At 53.8% G+C, this 22,958-nt stretch overlaps 4 protein-coding genes across 4 annotated transcripts; 1 reads left to right on the top strand and 3 right to left on the bottom strand.

Annotated features, from left to right (window-relative positions):
* Positions 1-3,875: 3,875 nt before the first annotated feature.
* PG998_014827 (uncharacterized protein) lies at positions 3,876-4,718 on the bottom strand (the record flags this gene model as incomplete). The annotated part of the gene is made up of 2 exons (XM_066881643.1): positions 3,876-4,101; positions 4,156-4,718. The coding sequence occupies 2 exons, from the start codon at positions 4,716-4,718 to the stop codon at positions 3,876-3,878; spliced, it is 789 nt and encodes a 262-aa protein (XP_066723364.1).
* Positions 4,719-8,218: 3,500 nt separating this feature from the next.
* PG998_014826 (orotidine 5'-phosphate decarboxylase) lies at positions 8,219-9,358 on the bottom strand (the record flags this gene model as incomplete). Its single annotated transcript, XM_066881642.1, has 1 exon — positions 8,219-9,358. The coding sequence occupies one exon, from the start codon at positions 9,356-9,358 to the stop codon at positions 8,219-8,221; it is 1,140 nt and encodes a 379-aa protein (XP_066723363.1).
* Positions 9,359-20,433: 11,075 nt separating this feature from the next.
* PG998_014825 (uncharacterized protein) lies at positions 20,434-20,998 on the bottom strand (the record flags this gene model as incomplete). The annotated part of the gene is made up of 2 exons (XM_066881641.1): positions 20,434-20,444; positions 20,512-20,998. 2 exons carry the CDS (start codon positions 20,996-20,998, stop codon positions 20,434-20,436), a joined length of 498 nt encoding a protein of 165 aa, XP_066723362.1.
* Positions 20,999-21,821: 823 nt separating this feature from the next.
* PG998_014824 (uncharacterized protein) lies at positions 21,822-22,430 on the top strand (the record flags this gene model as incomplete). The annotated part of the gene is made up of 1 exon (XM_066881640.1): positions 21,822-22,430. One exon carries the CDS (start codon positions 21,822-21,824, stop codon positions 22,428-22,430), a length of 609 nt encoding a protein of 202 aa, XP_066723361.1.
* Between the last annotated feature and the right edge of the window lie 528 nt (positions 22,431-22,958).

The raw sequence follows: 22,958 nt of genomic DNA, 5'->3' as shown, positions 1-22,958 counted from the left end.
GGCATGGATTCTGACTAAGAGGCATTCTCAATCCTACGGTCCCCCGTTCGAGAGGCAGACCAGCAGAACGAGCGCGTGAGAATGTTCAAGACATTGAAGGAGGGCATCCGAGTATCTCAATGCGTCATCCAAGGTTTTATTCCCTCTCGAAAGGTAGGGTTGTCCAAGCCCGAATCGTGACTTTACAATTATTATGGAAAGGGGACCATTACAATATCATTGCGGCCGGATGGGCAATATCTCCGCATTTCTCTGCGAGCTTATAGTATTGTACAGTACGTACAGACTTCAGACCCATGTATCTACATTCCACCATAGCCACGATGTCCGCTTCTGAGCTTCTGACTCGGTCTATAAAAGTCCACCCGTTTTCAAGTTCCAGGTCACCAAGTTTCAGCAGTGGAATGCCAAGGTGCTTAGGCAACAAACCTCCTCTACACCACTCCTATGACCGAGTTCTGTCCCCAAGATTCCAATGCAGCTACCACAGGGGCCATAACTAGTCATGCCGCGTACAGTAACAAGTGCCGATATCGCAAAGTAGATATAGTGCGCCATTTCAGCATGATCTTCCGTAGAGCAATAACGTGGGTACATGGTAACGAATGAATCCATTCCGCGTTCCTATCAAGTTGCCAAGTTGGCATAGTCAATTGTAGCGCACTGTGGCTAGTGAGCATAGCCACCCCCTTGGCCCGCCGCTACCCGTCCAATACGCATACCTTTCCTTACATACTCCAGGGTGTAAGTATATTTCTAGATATACTGTAGATATGAATCACATATTCTAGCGCTAGAAGATGGAGCCGTCACTCATTTTTCCTGCTTGAGATAGCCTATAAATGACGTCCGCTTGCATTGGTGCATCACTACAGACCAACTCTTCAACAAATGTTGGTGACCGAGCCAAAGCGCACACGACGTTGACGCGGAAGTGCTGGGCGGGATGCTATCTCGGCATTGTGTCTTGCGACTGCTAGGTTTCGAAGCAGTTGTTCCTCGATTTCTTCCCGAGTGGTGTCCGCCTTCTTTGTCCCACCATACAATTGTATATTTTGGTGGCAGCCATCATGACGTGAGCGGGAATGAACAGCTCGAGATTCATTTCTTCCCTTCCTGGCTAGATAGTCGTATTTACCTCCAATATCTACGAGGACATACCGAATCGAGCTATGTCGATGGTGCGGGTACATCCTGCGGGTGCGGTGTTCCCGCGAGTGTTCTCGTCTGGGCCGGCGCGAGTTCGGATTTCTTGGCATGGACTTGTAATAGCTTCTTTTTGCGTATCTCTTGTCTGCGGTAATGCGCGGTCTAAGCACGAGGCAGCTTGAGAAGTTCCCCATCGATTCTGTGCTGGTTGGTCCTGTGCCTAAAAGTCTCACGAAACCTGTGAGCCGACGGCCTTTACATAGATTTATCGACGATCAACGAAAGACCACAGGAAGTGGCTACTCCAGCTCCTCCATGAACGGCTCCGGAGGCCAATATGAGCGGGAGTGGGCCTGCAGGTAAGAGAGGGCTATCTCTGGATGCTTGGCGAATCCTGTATACGATGTCCTCGAGCCACTGCTAACTTTAGCAGGCTAGGTCACAAGGGTCGGAATGAGTTCCGCTAGCCAAGCTGAGAGAATTGCCTATACTGGCAGCCGATGCGGCAGAAAGCGAGTATGTTGCTGGACGGCTGGCTTAAGATCATGGTATAGCCTGTGATAATGGTGCTTTTTGGAGCATCCCAGTAGTTATGGAACAAGTGTACACAGGGCGACACTACAAGCCTAATTAGCAAGACTTTGAGTTTTGTTTCCACTTGGATCCAACTACGGTAAAGTACTGTATAGCATAAACGGCCGGAAAACGCTTTCGTTCTGGTCATATTAATACACACACCCACACACAAACACAGGCCCTGCTCATGCACAAGACAACATTCAAGATAAAAAAGAATCATGGCATCCAGTCAGATCACTCGAGAAATGGCACACCTGGTGCCGTTTGGTGTGTTTAGTGCAGCTATGCACCAGTTCTCAGTCCACCTCTACAATGGCCAAGTTCAGGTCCAAAAGCTAGGCGCGGAGAATGTCCAGCTGCAAATGAAGGTAGCGGCGCTTTTGGAGCAAATCAGTGAGATGCAGGCATCTCGCGATCTCCAGGAGCAGGTGTTGACAACCCAGGCGGATCTCATTAGTGTTCTCGAGAGTGAACAGCCCGGCTATAGTCCGCTTCTCCGGTCACCTACAGTCTACCTACCCCAACCTCTATCGCCAATACTTGAGTCGAACGGGTCGACACCGGCATGCGGGGCCGAGCCTACCTTGTGTGATGTGGCTGAGGGGGATGTGTCGGTCTTGGCCCAATATGGCGGGGAGCCAACCCGTCCCGAGACGGCGAAGCGGCCAGCAAATGACGACGCCACTGGGGCGGCGAAGCGAAGAGTCCCGGTGGAAAACTGGCCCTTACCTGGGTAGCTTCCGTGTCGGGAGAGGCATGTGGACGAGGCACGACTGACCGAATCCCAAACCGGAAGTGCACGCCGCCCCTTCTAGATGGCTTGGATGATGGGAATCCAATGGCTGCCCTTTTCATGATGGCTCTACCTAGTCGTCCAACAATTGGAATGAAGTACATGTCACGGCATGGGCGGCGACGGTATTTCCAGCCTAGGCCTTGTGTATGGATTTATCAGGTTACAGAGTCATCCTGTTTGTCGTATACAGTAATATAGATACACCTACTTCACGGAATAGTGACGCGGTATACCCACGCCGCAGCCGTTTGAGATTGTGTATACCACGTAATCGGAAGCTTCTCAATCACCATCCACCTGTCCACCTGTCTCCTGATCTGCGCATTCGCTTTCCTTTATTTGCCACAGCAACATACCGGGCCTCGCAGAGACTCATGCTATAGTTTGCGGCGAGGTCTGGAAAAACACAGTTGGCTGCCACGAATCTGTTCGTTACAAAGCAAGACACCTTAACCAACAGTGCTGTACGAAGCCTATAGAGGCTGAGTTCAGAGGATGTCTCCCAGTAATGCGTTAGGATATGTTTCGAGGCCTCCCTTGGCAACAGAGCTTCAGGGGGATTGTTCGAGGAGTTCGCCAAAATGGTCCAAAAAACTCAGTGACCTGCTTAGCTGCGACTGCGAACTGCTATTTGTGGGGACATCCTCCGCGGACTTGGACCCAGATGCCTTGAAATTCGACTGCCTTCCGTACTCCCAGGCGTGTCGGCAAGTCCATATTGGACGGCGAGGCGGCCTACCCTGCCTACTCAGAACCCCTAATGTCTTCTGCTAACACACTCCTTTCCAACGCTCACGTTCCCGCAAGCCATCTCCACGTCGCCGGGTTTGGTTCCTTTGGCAATGGCTCGTGTGTGACAAGGGCAGTAAGGGCTTGGTTCTGATTCAACTAATAATTGACTGTGGCACTTCTAGGGGCTCTAATCTTCTGTCTTTCCTCTCCATCCGGGAGGGTGATTCGTCAAGCTTATATACACCTAGTCTGACATCCTTCGGACGTCTTTTATCTCCTTAGCCGCCATATCCTTCAGGAATGTTGTTATCCGTTGGGTCGATATGCATGCCTTCGTTGGCATGCGTGTGACATCGTGATACTCTTTACAACATTTACAACAGCACGTATTAGGCAGGTTACTTCCCACTGAAGACCATTCGTGATTGCGGGATTTTGATTCTGATTTTGCTTGTACATCTGTGTTTATCCCCGTTCCCCCATTCAAATCCGACTCCACCCACAGAGTAGATAACAGTAAATCGCAAAACGGCAAGCTTCCCGCGGGCACAAGCCTCCGACTTGGTCACTCGCTTGGACAAGTCACGCCGCTCCTAGCTGAGCTCTTTCTTTCTCGCTGTCAGATTACACCTTCCACCAGCTGCTGCTTTTTCAATGGAAGTTTCCGGGGCTTGATTTTGCTCCTCTCTTCCTTGTACTTCAAGACCGCCCCAAAATAATAGTTCGTCCGCGCCGCGGGGCGGTTAGGCTCCGTGTGGAGCCTCAGGTGCTGCATCCAATTGTCTTTCCGGTTAAATGTCTTACCACAGAAGTCGCACTCCGCCTCTGACCCAAGGCCGTGTTTCCTACAGTAGGCTGTCAGCAGCGGGCATTACGGGAGAGGGCAGACGAAGTCGTACGTGTTCTGATGTCTCTGAAGGTGCTCGCGCCTCTTGTAAGCCGTCCTATTCTTACATCCCGGAAAGCTACACACGTGAACTGATTTCGGGATTTTGGCTACGGAGATTTGGGTGTCATCCATGTAGCCTGCCTCCTTCACGTTGCTTCGTAGGTCAAAAGCCGGCGAATCCGCCTTCACATCTCTGTGGACACGTATGGACCATGGATCGGCTATACCGTGAACGTCCATGGCGTGGCCGTCGGCCATTCCTGGCCGTAGTGAAAGTCGCTCATAGCCTTGGGCGGCCACCCTGGGTGATAGCGTTCGAATAAGAAACAGCTGTGCCACGGGATCAGGTAACGGGTATTGTTGCCAATCATAGGGGCCTCTAGGCTCGAGAAGGGCGGCGGGCTGGTGTACAGGCCCGCCGAATACATGGGTGAAATCGAAATCTTTGTCGCAAACCATTGGAGAAGAATATTCAGATTTCACATCAACAGGAAAGTATCCATTGAGGTTTTCTGAACAAAACACATCATAGCTCATGGGTGCGGAACCCGTGACGGTGTCCAACTCTTCCATGGTGATCAACTTGAATGGGGAGTCGATCCACTGAATGGCGGTTTTTACAGGCCGCGGTAGAGCGTTTTCGAGGAACTCCTCGCGGAAGAAGCACAAGAGCGCCGTCGATTTTCATCAGTATGCCGTTCAGCAAGCCAACAACAACGATTCGGTGGTTGCTAAGTTGACTGCGTTGGGCCAGGGTTGCTTAGCTCTGTACCTCCAATCTTGCTCCTCTGGATCGTACCTATCCGTAACCCTACGCAATGAAGCATACTTTTTGCGTCTATTTCTGACCGTGCTAGCTGAAGCTACTCTGGCTCTATTGACTTTGTTAATCCTACTACGTCCACTTTGCGAGTGTCATTTGCTGGCTAACAGAAATGGCAGATGCACAGGCTACGATATGGTAGATGTGGATCTCAGGAGGCAGAGTTGCTGATTCGCCGCTCCAAATAACGAAAGCCAGCGAACAACGGCGGATGTGAAGCCAGATGGGGACTCCTCCACCAGGCGCCGGTACTGTTTTACTTTAGTCGCCCGCCTCCTTCGACTCCCACCGAGAGCGACAAAAGTAGACCGCCGAACATATGGCTTCTGCGGCACAGTCCATGCCTGCTTATCCTGGTACACGCAAACACACCCACAACAGCACAACCGAAGCAAAAGGACGACATCGACCGCTTCCGGGCTTATGGGGCCGCGTCACAACTGGCTGTCGGTAGTGCGGTCGCCGCAGAATGCGACCGTGTGATAGCCGTACAACTGGTGCGTGGCGGACACGTGACGCAGGTGAGTCATCTATTAAAGATATTTCCATCCAAACCCACCATCATCCCTTTCCAGTTCGCAGTAGCCGTTCACAGACTCTTACTTCCTGATCTCCGTTTTACCTTCAAAGCCGCGAAACAGTATATGCCACAATGATGGATAACCACACCCTCTCCCTTCTCTCTACAGCCCCTTTCGGTGTCTCCATAACTTCGGCACACGATGCAAAGACACGACGTCAGGTCTGCGCATGCGCCATGGATTTGAGCGAAGAGATCCGTATACTTCATGCCATTGTCGCAGAGCTCTCGGCGCGCCTTACGAACATGCAGACGACGTATGCACTGCAATCCCATGCAATACATACGCAACAAGAGCTCATCAACGCCCTCGGAAAGAAGACGACTGTTGCAGGCCGGGTTGCGCCACTGCCGCCAACATATGAATTGCCACCCTACGACGGTACCATTTCAGCCCACAGATGCTCGTTGGTGCACGCATGGCAGTCGACTCCCGTTGTTCCCCGGATCAGTCCGTTGATGGTGTTGGCAGAGTCGGCCGTGATGGACAGTCGCGAAGGAAGTCATGGCAAGCGAGAGGCAAGCCAGGCCTTGTATGGTGAGGACAAACGGCAGAGATATGCATGACCACTGCAGCACTTGGATCTCGACAAGCTACCAGTGCTAGCCTAGCACGGACGTTCTACATTGGTATGGGGAGAAACCGTAGGACCTGCCGTAGAGTTGTTGGTAGAATATCGAAAATAAAAGTATACTACCTGCATTGACGGTTGATCTTCACGAGTGTGACCAGAAGCTATTTGGCTCAGGTGCCAAAAGGGCATGAATGTTAGACGGTGGAAGAAGCGAGTTAAGGGGGTGGCTCCTACGTCAGCCGCGGAGAAAGTGGCTGTGCTACGTGGGTGCGTGGGGCCGGGCTTCTGGTTCAATTGCATGCAGAGCGGCACATGCTTTGGCTAGAAAATGACGCGTGTAGCATACGCTTGGTGATTGACAACATGACCGCCATCCGACACAGCATGGCAGCAAGCACAAATAGTGCGGGGACAAGCTCATGACAACTATTACCAAGAATACCCGTGGAGGTGACCGTCGCTTATGTGTTGCAAGAGAGACGACAGCATAGCGACACGGTTAGCGACACGGTGGTTATTCACTGTTTCGAATGCTCAAAGAACCCCGAAGCACGCCGGCACACAATGACTCCTTAGGCCAGCGAGACCCAGTCCCCACGGGACCAGCGTGATAGACATGGCCAGACCGACCTGCATGCATCGTGCGATAGACGCACCCCACCGACGATCCTCCAACCGACAGCCGAGCAGGATTGCATGATCCATAGCGAAAAGAGTCAACGAGGCTACAAAAGGCCAGCGCATTGGCAGAGGCAGAGGAATGGAGCACCGGCGGTCGGCAGGTACGGGGCCAGTGAGGCAACACGATTCCGCGCCATCGGCCGTCGTGTCTGCGAATGGCCTAACCCACTCCGACATACAATATCCTCTTGCGAAGCCTTACACCTGATCGAAAAAGGTGTCGTCCAAGGGATCGGCGTCGGCCACGGGGACGAATCGCTCCAACAGGGCTTTCGCCTGCGACAACCATCCCGTGAGCCTTTGGATTTGCTGCAGGAGCCTGTATTCGATGTCAGTTGACGATCTGCGCCAGACTGAACACACGGTGACGTACAGCTGTTCGACCTTCTGTGTGCTGTCCGGGCACTGTGGTCAGATAAGCGCATCGTTGCGACGGCGGTGGAGACCTACAAAGTCGTAAATCTGGCGAGACGTGGGCGTGCGTGAGTAGGAGAGCTCGGCCGTACGAGGGCGGGGATAGGCTTACTTTTCGTTGTGGAAGGCCAGCTCGGACTGGACGGCGTTGGCCTTTTCCAGCAGCTCATTCACCTTGTGCAGCAGTTCTTGGGTATCGCCCGACCTTCTTCGTTTTCAGTACAACGCGCGGACTGGATGTGGAGGGACCTACGGTGGCGGGGAGCTGAAGGGGCCCGAGTCGTAGCCTTCTTGGTCGTCGAAGAAGTTGGGGACGTCTGGAAAGAACAGTCGAGGTTGGTTCTGAGGCTGGAGCTGCGTGGCAGAAGGGCGACGATCTTGGGCGCAGACGCAGGAGCGGGTGCAGGCACGGCGCGGTGGTGGCGTGGCCTGCTGACGGTCGGCCCTGTGTGGCTGGCGTGGACGCTGCGAAAGGAACATTCCGGCGTGGATGGAAGTGTCGGTGAATAGAGGAAGTTATAGGGGAAGAGAGCATAACGGACGAAGGGTAATGGGATATGTAACTAACTGAGAGAGCCTCGACCCCATAACTGGTATGTCTGTGGCCAAATTCGTGCGGTGCTCTAATGAAGCAGCAAACATGGATGCCAGCCCAGCATGATTGGTAGGCTGGGCTGTCAGGGGCGGAAATGGGCTTGCCAGTTGGGAAGTACTGATTCATAGCTTAGACTTCTGGCAGAGGCGAAGTTCTGGACGGGGCTATCTAACAGGCAGCACGTGAATGGGATGAATACAGGCAAGTGATTCGGTATGCGATTTTCATCACCAGGTCATTGGTGCTCCAATTGAATTTTATACCCTGCCCAACTGTCTAATGCGCGAAGCTGCTATCCATAATAATCCAAGAATCCAAACTCAAAAGCCAAATCTATAAGGTCTCAGCACCTGCAGGCCTCCTGCATCAGACCAAAGTAGACAGATGTAAGTCCTACATAACCCCCTACTGGTTTGATCGTCTTTGGTAAGCGGTCCAAGCACCATCACGGTACCGTGCAGCCTCTGCCTGGGGATCTCCCGCCTTGATGATATCGCGTCCGACCATGATAATGTCCGTGCCACAGAGACCAACAAGTTTGGTAGGTGTGTTGTAGTTCTGGCCCAGTCCATCGCCCTCGACAGTTTCATTCTCTTCCTCGCCCTCAGGAGGCAACTGGCAGCCCGGCGTCATGTGAATGAAGGAGTCTGCTGGGGCTGAGTTGAGACTCTCGTGTGAAACGAACCCCATGACGAAGGACTTGTGTTCTCTCGCGGTCTCTATACACGCTTGCGTGTACTCTTCGCTCATAAAGTTGCCCGTACCCGCCATTTGGGCCAGAATCAACAGACCCCGCTCGGAAGGAGGCTCCTCGAATTTAGTATGAAGAAGCTCGTCTCCTTCATCTATCTGGCTTCCGAATCGCGGCGAGTCGACAGGCTCAAAAGACTGCGTAACGGTAGTAACGGATACGATGCTGCCTTTCCTACCATCGTTATCACGGCTATAGGGGCCTAGTGTAAGCATATCCCCCATAATGAGATGTTCGCTAGCCTCGTTGCTCTCAGTCTCATCCTCCTCGTCGAAGACATTGGATACGGGGATACCGACGGAAATGGACGTCTTGACTTCATAGTTAACGCGTGACCGCCACTTGGTCGCGGCTTCGGCGAGCGCCTGTACCGTAGCTTTGCCAGGTATCATGTTGGCGTTGACAATGTGGGCCCAGTCAACGATACGGGCGCTGCCGGCGGTGTACTGCATTTGCACCGTGTGTCCAATGTCGCCAAACTTGCGGTCTTCGAAAATGAGGAAGCCATGCTTCCTGGCTAAGGAGCCCAGCTTGGCACCGGTGCCGGTTTGAGGATCATAGTCCCATCCAGCCAAGGTATCATAGTGTGTCTTGAGGATAACGATCGAGGGGCCAACTTTGTCAACCAAGTGCAACAATTCGCGGGCGGACGTGACATCGGCGCTGAGGCACAGATTGGACTGCTTTAGTTCCATCAAGCGCAGGAGGTAGTTGGATAGAGGGTGCGAGGTGCTATTCGCTCTTTCGACAAAGGACGCTTTTAGAATTGGGTGTTTAGGACGATCGGCGCACATGGCGACGAGTTCGATCGTGTTGGGGTTGTTTTGATGCGACAAAGAGCAGCTGAAGATTGGAAGTTTAGTCGTGCGAGCAACAGTTATGGTGGTAAAGGAGTTCGAAGTAAGCAGGACAGGACGGTCTCACCAACAACCTATGGCCTCGTATGTGGTGCTTCTTTGGTTTTAATAAGTACATGTTATTATTGGGGACCATGGAAATATAATTCTTAATTTTCTGAGGCGGACGGGCCTAGGAACAAAGTTGCAGGGAGCTGGAGTGTAGTGTGATGCTAATGGGCTATATGCCAATGCGATTAATCAATTGGATTAGAGCAGGGATGGGCCACAGGGGAGCCAGTACAGCAATGCTAATGGATAATATAGAATAAGAGGAAAGGAGTAGGAAATGGGGTGTCGCCTGGCGGTGGGAATCCAGGGTTGAAAAAGGACAAGAGAGAGAGTCCGACGAAGTCGCATCATGCCCTGCAGCAGGCAGACCCGTTGCACCTGCCTACTGCACCTGCAAACAGAGGCGAGTAGGGCAGAGATAAGTGGGCCTCGGGTTGTATGCGAGGCGCATGCATATGTAGCAAACGCCTCTAAGCTATTCAAGGGATTCATCCATTCTTGGCAATGGGGTAAAGCGGGAACCCAACTTCACTCAACATCGTGGTCGGAGGGTAATTAGGTAAATAAATGTTCTAGTGGTAACTTATTCTATAGAAGTAGGTGCCGGATCTCAACAGGATTGTCTGTCTCATCTCCCAATCACCGTTGCGTCGAGTTTATCCAACACCATTGCTGACAGCAGTAGTTTCATCAAGCAGTCGCCTACCATGCGAGACCGAGCCACGGCCAAGCGACACGATCGAGCCGAGTCGAAGCCATCGGTTTTGAGACTCCGCCAGGCAGCGGCGACGATGCGAATGCCGTTGCTGACATAGATAGCGACGCGGATGCCGAGTACGAAATCGACCCAGAGGATATTTCAGCATTTCCCACGGTCGCGGCAGGGTCTCTGTCAACGACATCATCCCCGAAGACGACGACGATGCTGCCAATACCAATAGTTCCACGAGACAAAAGGGTGCGAGTCAGCTGCCTTTGCCGCGAAGGCCGCAAGGTAAGCATGATTCTCGTCTATTGACTACATGGTCGACTGACCGTTGACGCTCATCATACAGCAGGCACTCCAGGTTCCCAACCGACGGGAGATAGTTGGATTTTCGGGTAGGAACCGGAGGCTGCACCGCTCCTGGCGCAGATGGGCGTGATTTCAGATGCCAGTTGGGTGAAGATGGTTCGACTGGATAGCTACTGTTCTGATACTACAACGTATGTTAGCGAGAATGATTTCTGGCCCAGCTTGCCTTCGGCGCGTCTTTGACGAGGATAAATTCTTGCGCCGTCCAGAGAGGCCGTGGAGTTGGCCCCCTAATCGCGCTAGTGCGCCATTGCTATTCTTCCGACACTGCACTCCGACGGTAGGGCCAACAGGTCTGCAGCAAATACGAAGCCAGAACCGGAAACAGCGCGCGAGGGTCTTTGAGCTCTCGACGGATGCGGCGATAGAGAATACGCTGCTGAATGATTCAGGCTCCGAGGCGACCGACCTTTGCCAGAACGGTACAAGCAGAGCGGTGGGAACGTCAGGCTCTGTCCTGCGCACCAGAACATGAGCTGCATCACAAATTGTCCGTCCGGCGTCCATTCCGTCTCTGAGTGCCACTTGAGGACGGTTCCGATTCTGCATTAGAATCAGGCCAACCAAACTCAGGACTGAAACCAGCCCGTGAGACTCTTCGAGCTTACGCAGCAAAAGACAGTATTGTATGTTACTGGATGATTCGCGCTCCATTCGAATCGGCGCACCACGTCGATAATGGTACAATTGAATAATCCGATCGGGCGGAGCAGAATGGTAGTTGGGCCTCTCAGTACCATTTCTGCATACTACTCGGTGGGAATTGGAGGGACCTGAAAGTGCCTCGTGTGAGCCAGCAAGTGCGACACGGCCAACAACGGAGCACAACAATATCGGCGCTGCTGTTCGCTGGCTTTGCTCCTTTGGACCGGCGGCGCCACCAGCAGCTCTGCGTCCTGAGGTCGACATCTGCCCTACCGCCGCAGAGCTGGAGAGATAACTTTCGACCGACTACGAAAAGGCATTTCCTGATCGAGAGTCTAGCTTCGCAAGATGAACTGCACGTAAGTCACACCGTCAGTACTGCACCGGCCTCTTTTGACGACTGTACCTTGAGGTACGAAGCTAATAGGACCGGAAGTAGTTTTGGGTAGCATGGCCAAAAACAGGTGCAGATAGCTGAGCTATGATACTGGTAGGTATGAACCAGAAGAGCTGCAGTGAGGCTTTCGGGTACAAGGAGCGCATGCTACTATTTGAGTACCTGGGAGAACAACCAGATGCGTTTCTGCTACCTCTCGTGAACGGACCGAACTAGCCCAAAGCAACGAGCCACAGAAGCACTTCGGCAGCTACGAGGGGCCCATACACATTGGAAGCGGCGGAATTGAGTCGTCGGCGAAGTCCAGCCATGCGGTCAGAACTTGTGCTAGCCGTGCCAGCCAAAAGCTACCACGAAGTGGACAGCAAGGGTCACCAGCCATATAGGCCGTATGGGCCGTATGGGCCGTATGAGCAGTATGGCGGTCGCTACGCGTGGCAAGCAGGCACCGATGACATCTCACATGTTGACCAAGTATCCAATCTGGAGTAGGCCGTGGCAAAGGACTTCACAAGCGTAGATGACCAGCACGACCGCGAAAGCGCACTTCTACCGCCCCCAGCACTGGAAGCATTTGGTACTCTGGGATGGGCCACGTCCGTTTTCAGACGTCCGCTGGCAACCAGCATGTCAATGGGCGCCGGCAAGCGGTACAAACGTTGCGAGGGCCGTTTCTTCTGCATACTGTAATACGGCAGGTCGTCTACGGTACGTCCGTACGGGACCATAGCTACGCCAGCATCGAATTTGACGCAACATGGTTAGACCGGCTGCCAAGAAGCACTTCCTAATCGAGAAAGCGGTAGCTTCGCAACATGATCAACCCATAAATGGCAGGTTGGGTACTGTACTGTATTGCGCTGGTCACTTCTGGTTACTGGACCTCGAGGTACGAAGCCTGGAATATCGGAGTAGCTTCCGGTAGCATCATCAGGAAATGGTGCAAAACGAGTGTGCTTTGCCCAGAGATACGGGGAAGTACGAACCAGAACAGCAGCACGGGGGATTCGGCGTACAGTGACCCCGAGCTACTCCGGGACTGCGTACGAGTACGGCCAGATGCATTTCGGCTGCCCTCGAACGCTGGGTATGTCGTAAGGACTGAACTAGCTTACACCAGAAAAATCCTCTGTCAAACTCTTGCGACTGTCGGCTCCCGTTCAGCTTGTCTGGCCGAGTGGGCGGATTCAACCCTCAGGCTCTTCGCGACATAGGTCGCTCCTAGCTGCCACGGTAGACACTGACTTCCAGGAAGGCCCGCTGTTCCTGGAATGGCAGGTAGAGAAGACCCCGACGCTGAGATGGTGCGAAGCAGTGAGAAGCACAGGTCGGGCACGGCACTGTACAGTCATCTTGAAGGGGCTTGCGTTTTTGCTCATGGTGGCTCGGTCACAACTACGAGGAGACTACAGACTACACAGACTACAGAGACTACAGACTACAGAGACTACAGAGACTACAGAGACTACAGAGACTACAGAGACTACAGAGACTACAGAGACAGCTGTCGTCTCCCAAGTCTAACCTCCGCCAAGGTCATTAGATTCAGATAGACCGCTCCGGACGACTTCGAGTGTGACGGCCCTGACAGTGGCAGTCAATCAACTTGAGCATCGTAAACACGAAAGCTGGAAAAAGTCGACATGACATACAGGCGCAGCATGAGCAAAATCCAATGTCTATTGGGTGACAGACAATCAAAAGGCGGTCCGCGCACTGGCACGAGGCCCAAAGCAGCTACGACCTACACAGCTCGACTGCTTGGCCGGCACAGGCCGAACACCCATTGGCCCGTTGGGTGGGGTTAGCACCAGCTGATCTCGAATTAGCGCCATGCGCTGCCCATTTTGTTGGACCTGTCCTGCTGTTATAAAGACCACTTGCCTCCCTTGCCTCCCTTTCTCTAGTGACCCAATCTGTCGGGACACATTCCTCCCTTCGGAATGCCCGAGCAACCGACAATCCCCGACAATTACCGACAATCGAGCAGTAACGTGCATCACCGAGACGAGATGCAGCGGCGTGGTCAATCCACTCCATCCGATGGCTGAAAGTTGCGACACGGGTCATGGAGCGAGGTCATATCGAAAGGACTACATTATCGAACCGATTTCAGTGTGACGAAGTGGTGGCCCATGGTGGACATGTCTGTCGCAACTCTTCCAACCTGCTTTTCACAGGCCTGCGCGTTCCCAGTCCTCATCCTGGCACGGAACCTCGCGCCGATTGCCAGCGCTCGCCGGGCGGCTTGACGAGGATGCTATGGCGAACTGCTGGCCAAGGGTGAGCGGCGATCCAGCTTCAGCTCGGTCCGAAGGAAGGCGTGTTCGAGGGGTTTGGGTTACCCCTCTTCTACCGAACGTGGTGCGATTTCCAATAGTGTGTCAGCGCTTATGCTGCGCTAGCAGAGATTGCGCTTATTTAGGAAGATTTGGGAAGTTGTTTCGCAAAATCAAGGACAAGATGTACAACAATCAGTAGGTCGCTGGTGATGTCGGGCTTTCATAGCGGGCTCATATCCGGTCTTGCCCAGGGTGCTTTACCAGGGTGCTTTACCAGTACGGCAGATGTGCTCTAGGAGTGTTGACGAGACGCGGTGCGTCGGGACTTTCGTGACGTAGGTGCGTCGCAGAAGTTCAATTGTATATTTTGCCCACTTACCTGTGTCTTTGCCCGTGATTCGGCGCCTCTAAGAGATCGAGACGTTTAATCTTCTTGTTCTACATTCGCTTGTACTGGCGTTCCCAGGGCCAGGCCTCGCTTAGGTGTCCCTTGGACGCTGGATCCGCCTTGCATGCGTCACCAGGGCGTGCCAGTCACATACCTGGACTAGGAGCGGGGAAGGCCTCCGCATCCTTGGCGTTCATGGAACACCCGAATGCGCATGAACGTCTCCACATTGTAGCTCCCACATTGGGTGTAGGATCCGATCAGGTGAGCAAAATCCGATGCGGCAGGTCGGCGGCTGGCGATTGGCGATAGTATCCAGGCAAGACGCTGTGCAGCAGGTGTTGGCCAGTACAATGCCACCTTGTTGCGCCTCAAGATGTGGTGAAGGCAAAGATGCTAAACGAGCTAGGACGGGACAGAGCATGGCCACTGCACCGTTTTCGTGTGGTGCTCACCTTGTCTCGCGCGGGCGTAAACTCGTCTACGTTGAAGATTGTATGCGGAGAACTCAGCTTGGAGATTCGGTATGACGCCTGGTTTGGCATGACATGGCACTGCTATTGGTAGGCGGCTCAGGTAGAACTGCGCTTGACGTCTGATAGCTCGTTTCTTGACACAGATGTTCCCCGTCACCTCCCAACTGGCCGTCAGCCAACAGTCATCACGCAGCACCGCTACAGAAAATGGCATGACTGGAATGAGTGCAAGCATACTCGGCATGCCGAACCGGTAGGGAAACACGTCCTTGGAGCATGGGTCGTTCGGCTTGTGGGACAGCCGCAGAGGTGGTATGTAGTTGGGCAGTTGCTCTGTGTCTTGCATCTGGCTACAGCACGCTCAGGCTCTTTGTCGGCCCAGTTCGTTTCCTATCTTGATTGCATCTTGCGAACGGCGTATCTGCGTCCCTTGTCTGGTCCGAGTGCTCCGACATTGGCTGCGCTGGGAGAAAGCCTGCAGTTATTAGGCCGCATCGGTAGGCAAGCGCTGGGTAGGCCATAGCAACCTGGCGGCATTCCGGTTGTCTCCTTTGCATGACTCGTGCCGAGTCCTGTTCTCTCCCGACCGTAGGCAGCCAACCAACAGCAGAGGCGGCATGGTTCGTTGCGCCAAGCGTAAGCTGGAATGCTGCCACGCCGAGCCTAGCCGGATAGTGGCATTCTGCTGAACGCGAAATTGCGGTCCGTGTAGTCGGAACCCAATCAGCGGCCATCACGGTCATGTCTGCATCCGGGGACGGTCAATCGTCGCTGCTGCGGGGTATGGCACTGCACGGGAAGAGAAAACCAACGAAGAGACTTTAAGCGTCACCGCCCCGTGTTCGATTGTTCACCATTCGCGCCTGTTACTGTCGTGCTTCCGTCCATTCCTGGTGAGACGGGGGAATGGAAGTTGCATTAGAGTTAACTGGGCCGGCTTCTGCTCTGACCGACCCATTTGGGTGTGGAGCGACTGGTCTTACTGCAGGGCTCTCGTATGGGTCGCGACAAGTCTCACTAGCGAGCCATGGCCGGGGTAAATGGAGCACACAGAAGCCCCATCGTACTTATAGCCACTGTCAATCAATGCAGGCGCTCGGATACTCTAGGAAACAAATCGCAAGAAGTCGGCCATGGTGCATTCGTTGGGAAGTAGAAGGAGCCTACGAACATCGGAGCCAGTCTCCGCCATTCCGTCCAGCCAGCCATTTGTCCACTTGCCGTAACTACGCCAGAACAGCCGAGCAAACTGATAGGAGTTATGCGACGTCTTCGTCGGGCGCTGCCAGTAGGCCAAAGCCGACCGCCGGTTGGTATTGGGAGCAATTGCGTGGGTGGGCCAAATGCTAAAGTGGAACTCTTCCGTGGCTCGCAGTCTCCTGCGTTGGTCCTGTTGCATGAATAGCCGGACCATGGTAGCCACTGGCCTTGCGTCCTCCGATCGAATCCTCCGCGTAGTATTATAGGCAATCCCCACTGCCTGCGTCTTGGAGGTACAAACGCCGATCGGGTGCTTCCTGGCCATGCACGACCAGGTACGTTTCCTATGACGGCCGTTCCGTTGTGGCCTCCGTTGTGGCCTCGAAATGGCGGCGGTCGCGCCTCGAGGTTGTAGGGATTGCGGCCGGATACTGTTGGGAGATTCGAGTTACGCAGTCGACGTTGAGCGCATCGTGCGGCGGCGGGCATACTCGCTGACTGGCAATGTGACGGTGGAGCAGTCTACTTATGGAAGACGAGTGAGGGGGTATCAGACAATGAGCGTAAAGTAGGTAAGCGTAGTGGCAGCAAGAGGAGATGGGAAGCGAAGGAGGGGAAAAGAGAGAGGCGGAACGAGGGGAAGTGGAAGGAGGGGGAAGTGGAAGGAGGGGAAGTGGAAGGAGGGGAAGTGGAAGGAGAGTGAGAGGGAGAGACCGAGAGGGAGAGAACGAGGGAACAAGAGAGGGGACGAGAGAGGGGCGAGAGGGCGACGGGACGAGGGAACGAGAGAGACGAGAGAGACGAGGGAACGAGAGAGACGAGGGAACGAGAGAGACGAGGGAACGAGAGAGGGCGAAGGAATGGGCAAGGGCGAAGGAATGGGCGAGAGGGGCGAGCGGAGCAAGAAAGGGAGCGAGAGGGAGCAAGGGAGAAAAAGAGGAAAAAGAGAGGGAGGGACAAACATGGCCCAGGAGGCGAAGAGGGACATAGATGCAGGAATAGACCCTGGAGCCGTGACACTGGCAGAAGGGACCAGAAAACACTCCCCGAGAGGCGCATAGCCAGCTTTGGAGGAGAGTCACTCATGTCGCCGGTTGTGCCGTAGCGGTGGCTGGGATGGCAGTGGACGTCTGTAGAGGAGCCGAAACGCCAGACGGAAGACATGGGCAGGAACCACACACAGCATGTACGTAGGGGCCCACCTTGACAGACCTTAGCCGTCGACACGATTATATAAAGGCGACCTTCTCCAGCGCAGTCAAGGTTTCTTTTCTTCTTTCTTTCCTTGTGCATCCTTTTGGATCACCCCCTTCCCTCCAGTGACTTACTACCTCCTGGGGTTGGGTTTGCCTTTCAAAGACTTACTACCTCCTGGGGTTGGCTCTGCCTTTCAGCGACTTATTACCTCCTGGGGCATCCTTCCTTTCAGCGACTTATTACCTCCTGGGGCATCCTTCCTTTCAGCGACTTATTACCTCCTGGGGCACCCTTCCTTTCAGCGACTTACTACCTCCTGGGGTTGGGTTTGCCTTTCAGAGACTTACTACCTCCTGGGGTTGGCTCTGCCTTTCAGCGACTTACTACCTCCTGGGGCATCCTTCCTTTCAGCGACTTATTACCTCCTGGGGCACCCTTCCTTTCAGCGACTTACTACCTCCTGGGGTTGGGTTTTTTTCTTTCTTCTGCCTTTCAGAGTCTGGGGTTGGCTCTGCCTTTCAGCGACTTATTACCTCCTGAGGCACCCTTCCTTTCAGCGACTTATTACCTCCTGGGGCACCCTTCCTTTCAGCGACTTACTACCTCCTGGGGTTGGGTTTTTTTCTTTCTTCTGCCTTTCAGAGTCTGGGGTTGGCTCTGCCTTTCAGCGACTTATTACCTCCTGGGGCATCCTTCCTTTCAGCGACTTATTACCTCCTGGGGCAGCCCTCCCTTCAACGACTTTCCTCTTGGGGTTGGGTTTTTCGTTGGGCTCCGGCAGTCCGAGTCATCTCCTGCCGGATAATCCAACGGGCTCTGCCACCCATCCAGTCGAGCATCTCCTGCGGAGTGGTATCGAGCCTGGCTCTGGCGTCCGCAGTTCGAGTCATCTCCTGCCCGCCTTGGCCACCCGGGTTTTCCTCCTACATTCGAGCATCTCATGTACCGAGGTTTTTCCCTGCACCTGCTAGTGGCAGTGCGGCCAGCGAAGCCGGCCTCTGCGCCTGTACGTGGTGCTGGCTACGAACCTGTTCGCGCGGATCGGGCAGTCCCGACCCCGTGAGCAGAGCCAATGCAGAGACGCGAATAGAATAGATGAATATAATGTATTGGTGCATACTTACGTACATACATGGCACTTTACCCTTTCCCTCGCCGTGCTTCTTGAATGGCAAATCGTCGCCGCCGCCCGTAGTTTTCCATGACCCTGCGCCCTGATTCCGCGCTCGTGCGGTCACTCGCTCTCGTATTGTAGCACGGACTGCATAGATCCATGTGGTTTGGCAACACGTACTCGTCAAGGCGTACTGCGGTGGACATGCCGCCGCCGGAACCGCTCGTGCTGGGCTTGCATCCATGCTTGCTGCTTCATTACAGCACCGCACGAATCGGGCCACAGAAATACCAGTTTTGGGGCCAAGGCTCTCAGTGAGTTGCATATTCCATTATCCTTCGCCCACCTTGCTCTCCTTCACCTGTAACTTCCTATATTCATCCGTCACTTCCATCCACGCCGACATGCTCCCTTCGCAGCGATACGGTGCACAGCGTCCGCGCCACCCACGACAGGGCCGACCATCGGCAGTTCACGCCGCCACGGCGCCCGCGCCTGCACCCGCTCCTGCCCCTGCGCCCAAGACTGTCGCTCCTTCTGCCACGCAGCTCCAGCCTCCGAACCAACAACCACTGTCCTTTCCAGACGTTCCCAACTTCTTCGATGACCAAGAAGGCTACGACTCGGGCCCCTTCAGCTCCCCGCCACTGTAGGTCCCTCCACATCCAGTCCGCGTGTTGTACTGAAAACGAAGAACGTCGGGCGACGCCCAAGAACTGCTGCACAAAGTGAATGAGCTGCTGGACAAGGTCAACGCCGTCCAGTCCGAGCTGGCCCACCACAACGAATAGTAAGTCTATCCCCGCCCTCGTACGGCAGCTCTCCTACTCACGCACGCCCACGTCTTGCCAGCTTCACGACTTTGTAGGTCTCCACCGCCGTCGCAACGACGCGCTTATCTGACCACAGTGCCCGGACAGCACACAGAAGGTCGAACAGCTGTAAGTCACCGTGTGTTCAGTCTGGCGCAGATCGTCAACTGACATCGAGTACAGGTTCCTGCAGGAAACCCAGAGGGTCACCGGCTGGTTGTCGCAGATGAAAGCCTTGTTTGAGCGATTCGTCCCCGTGGCCGACGCCGACCCCTTGGGCGACACCTTTTTCGATCAGGTGTAAGGCTTCGCAAGAGGATATTGGATGTCGGAGTGGGTTAGGCCATTCGCAGACACGACGGCCCATGGCGCGGAATCGCGTTGCCTCTCCTGGCATAGTATGCGCTGACCGCCGGTGCTCCATTCCTCTGCCTCTGCCAATGCACTGGCCTTTTGTAGCCTCGTCGACTCTTTTCGCTATGGGTCATGCAATCCTGCTCGGCTGTGGGTTGGAGAATCGTCGGTGGGATGCGTCTATCGCACGATGCATGCAGGTCGGTCTGGCAATGTCTATCATGCTGGTCCCGTGGGGACTAGGTCTCGTTGGCCTAAGGAGTCATTGTGTGCCGGCGTGTTTCGGGGTTCTTTGAGCATTCGAAACAGTGAATAACAACCGTGTCGCTATGCTGTCGTCTCTCTTGCAACACAGAAGTGACGGTCAACTCAACTGGTATTCTTGGTAGTAACTGTCGTCATGCTGGCGTGCTCCAGTCGCCAGCTTATCCCCGCTCCTGTTGTGCTCGCCGCCATGCTGTGTCGAATTTCGACTCATATTGTCGGTCGCCGGTCGTTGGCGTACGTTATGCGGCGCGTTGCCTTTTCGTGCCTACTCAATTACGTCGTTATGTCGGATAAGAAGTTGATCATGGCATGTGTCGCCGTTTCGAGCCTGCTTGCAATCGAACTAGTAGCCCGCCCCATGTAGCACAGCCGCTTCGCCCTGTGGCTGACGAGACCAGCCACCCCCTTAACCCGCTTCTTCCACCTCTCTTCAATATTCATACTCTTTTTGCACGTGAGCCGAACAATAGCTTCGATGCAATGGTCAATCACGACAGTCAACCTTGAATACAGGTAGTAAACCTTCATTTTCTATATTCCAGAAATTTTACCGCCAAGCCGTGAGGTTTCTCTCCTGTACGCAAAAGTATTGCCATGCGTACCTCGGCCGTTTGTCCTAGTGGCGAGGAGGACAAATGCGTCAAAAGCACTAACACGAAATGTGTAATGAGTGCCGGGACCGGCTGCTTCTCGAGGCAAGCGATGAGGTTGGTGGGCGCCCAGGTGAACCACCTCTGTGGCTCGTTCCTCAGCTTCAGCATCGAACTGCACCATACAGCAAGACAGACTATATCACAAACATGACTGGCCCATATCAATAGAGTCCAATCACCCTTCCCTCTAAAGTCTTGCTCCAGCTCCGCCTGTTCGACGAGCACGGTCCGGTCGGTCTGGTGGCCTATCTCAGCAAGCTTGCGCCAGCGCGTAAGGTCCCCCTTGTTGCGTTTATCGCCGTGGGCTGCGACGGGGTTCTCCCAGTGGCCCTGGGAAAAGCCGATCATAGTAGAAATACGGCGTTCGCGAATGTCGAAGACCATACTGACGATGGTGCCCGTCTCCTCAAGCCAATTGATCTGCCACAGCTCCCCAGGCCGTACGCACTGGTACGTGGCCGCCTGATAGTTCTTACGGCCTGCCATAGGACCCCCGTGAATCGCGTAAACGACACGATCCTCGCAAAAGAACCATATCTCGTATCGCCAAGTCTCATCCTCACCAGACTCTGTCTGGGCTCCAGACACAGCATAAGAATGGATCAAGTGCCGGTCCAGGATATCAGTATTGAAGGAAGCTATCGATACGGTTCCAGCTAACGGCATTGTGTTTCGGTGCTTCTGTGCTTAGAGAGATGATAGGTAGCCTGCCGTGATGAGAGATGATGTTTTCTTCTAGATGTGCGCTCCCGAAGATATCTGCAATCGAGATTTGCTGCCATATGCTCTGACAACCAAGTCTCTTAAATGTTGGTATGCCAGGCCTTACACGCCCATTGACGGCTGAATGATGTAATTGTCACTCACTAACCGCTCGTGCATATGGTGTGGCTAACATGTTGCAAAAATTAACAAGACATAAGCCTAACAGCCAACCAGTGTGCCTCACTTGGCGTATGTCACTCTTAACTTCCTGTTAAGGCTGCAAGGCCCAGTGTGAAATTTCGATGATGACACGGCAGGTTCGTCAATGGTTGCTACGTGAAGCATGTCCACTATTACGTGTGATCTGAGTCAGCGCCATGGAGTGTGAAAGAACGAATTATTACGTTATTATTCTAAGAAGCTAGGTTACGGCGGTTAGTATGCGCCGTAAATTATGCGGGGCAGTCAACATCGGGCGTCATTGCGTCCGTCAAAAGACAATGAGAAGACAGCGAAAGGCAATAGTCAATGAAGGCCCAGAAACCATTCTACGTTGTCAAGATAATTTTAATTGTATTATACAAAATAACCGCAATCACCTCCCGAATAGTGTTACTCAGTAAAAACAAAACCGCCAAGATGCTCTCTAGATCGGCGGTCCCTCACTGCATCGCTGGAATTTAGCTCGCCTTCCGACCCCGATTCCGTGTTTACTATCCAACTTGATTCTCTGAGACTCGAAAGACCTCATAGACTAAATCGCCGATTCGGCTCAGACCGATTCATGGAGATCGTTATCCCAACTCTTGATGCGAAAAACCTCCCCAGCCACATCAAGAGTATCGATGGAGCTGAATCGACACTCCGTCACTGGGCGAGTCAAAGGCTACACTACTTCATGGGCCGAATTTGGGCGGGATTTTTTATCCGTCCTTATCGCAACACCAACACCAAAGAAGCAGCGAAGGATCCAAAGGATATGTTTAACCCGGTGCAGCATGTGTCTATGAAACATCGATTTTACTTGTTTGCGGAGGATGGCGATGATTTCTTGCCGTCAAAGCCGAGCCAGCTTCCACCTAAAGGTGAGCCCGTTACCGCTCACACAAGGGTAACCAAGTGGGACATGATTGAGTGGCTTCTTCAAGTATCGAAGAACATGGGACAGCCGGTGACCAAGCTATTTTCGTGCATCGCCTTAGGCCTGAGCCGCACCGACGCCACCGTTGTACTTGAGCAAAGCCAGATCAAGATTAGGAAGCGTGATCGGCTATCACCCACTGGGAAGGTCCGCCCTCGCAGGGGTCGCGGAGTCGCAGCTGTCTCCTCCGGGCTTTTTCGGTCGGAACTTGGTGCAGAGCGCGTGTATTCGGGTGCCGAGCCACCATTGTAGTCGTCCGCATCGGGCTGTCGTCGTTGCCGTTTCTTCGGGCTCGGGCTGCGGGGGGAGACGGCATGGTCGCAGTATGTCACCGTTACCATTAGGCGAAGTTGTAGGGCGCCCCCGCGACTCCCTCCCTCTGCATCACCTACAAGCCAAATACGTTGCCTTGCACTAAGGAAACTCTATGACCTAGGAAAAGCAGTATCCGCCACCTACTGTAAGGGTTAGTGGTGGGGAGTAAGGTGGACTAAATCAAAGATGCAGTTCCAGAAACTGTTACTCACAGGTGTTAGTCCCCATTGTCCCTACAACAGCGGTCACAGCAAACATACGTTGATGATCCCCCACCGGTGGTAGTCGTGGCAGACGAGATGGAGCCCCGGGGCGGGGGTTGGGGGTTGTTAAGTGCGGGGTCACCATCGTCGGCAGTGGGTCAAGCAGCGCGTAGGTGATACCCCATTCTTCTAGCTACAGTAAGCCTTTGATCTACCCATCTACCCACTAATTGAACTTCTTCAACACCGCTCGAGTGCGTTT

The sequence above is a fragment of the Apiospora kogelbergensis genome (genome assembly GCF_038363985.1).
Source record: "Apiospora kogelbergensis strain CBS 113332 chromosome Unknown utg000015l_segment0_segment0, whole genome shotgun sequence".
Taxonomy (NCBI): domain Eukaryota; kingdom Fungi; phylum Ascomycota; class Sordariomycetes; order Amphisphaeriales; family Apiosporaceae; genus Apiospora; species Apiospora kogelbergensis.
This window is presented reverse-complemented; position numbering and strand designations above follow the sequence as displayed.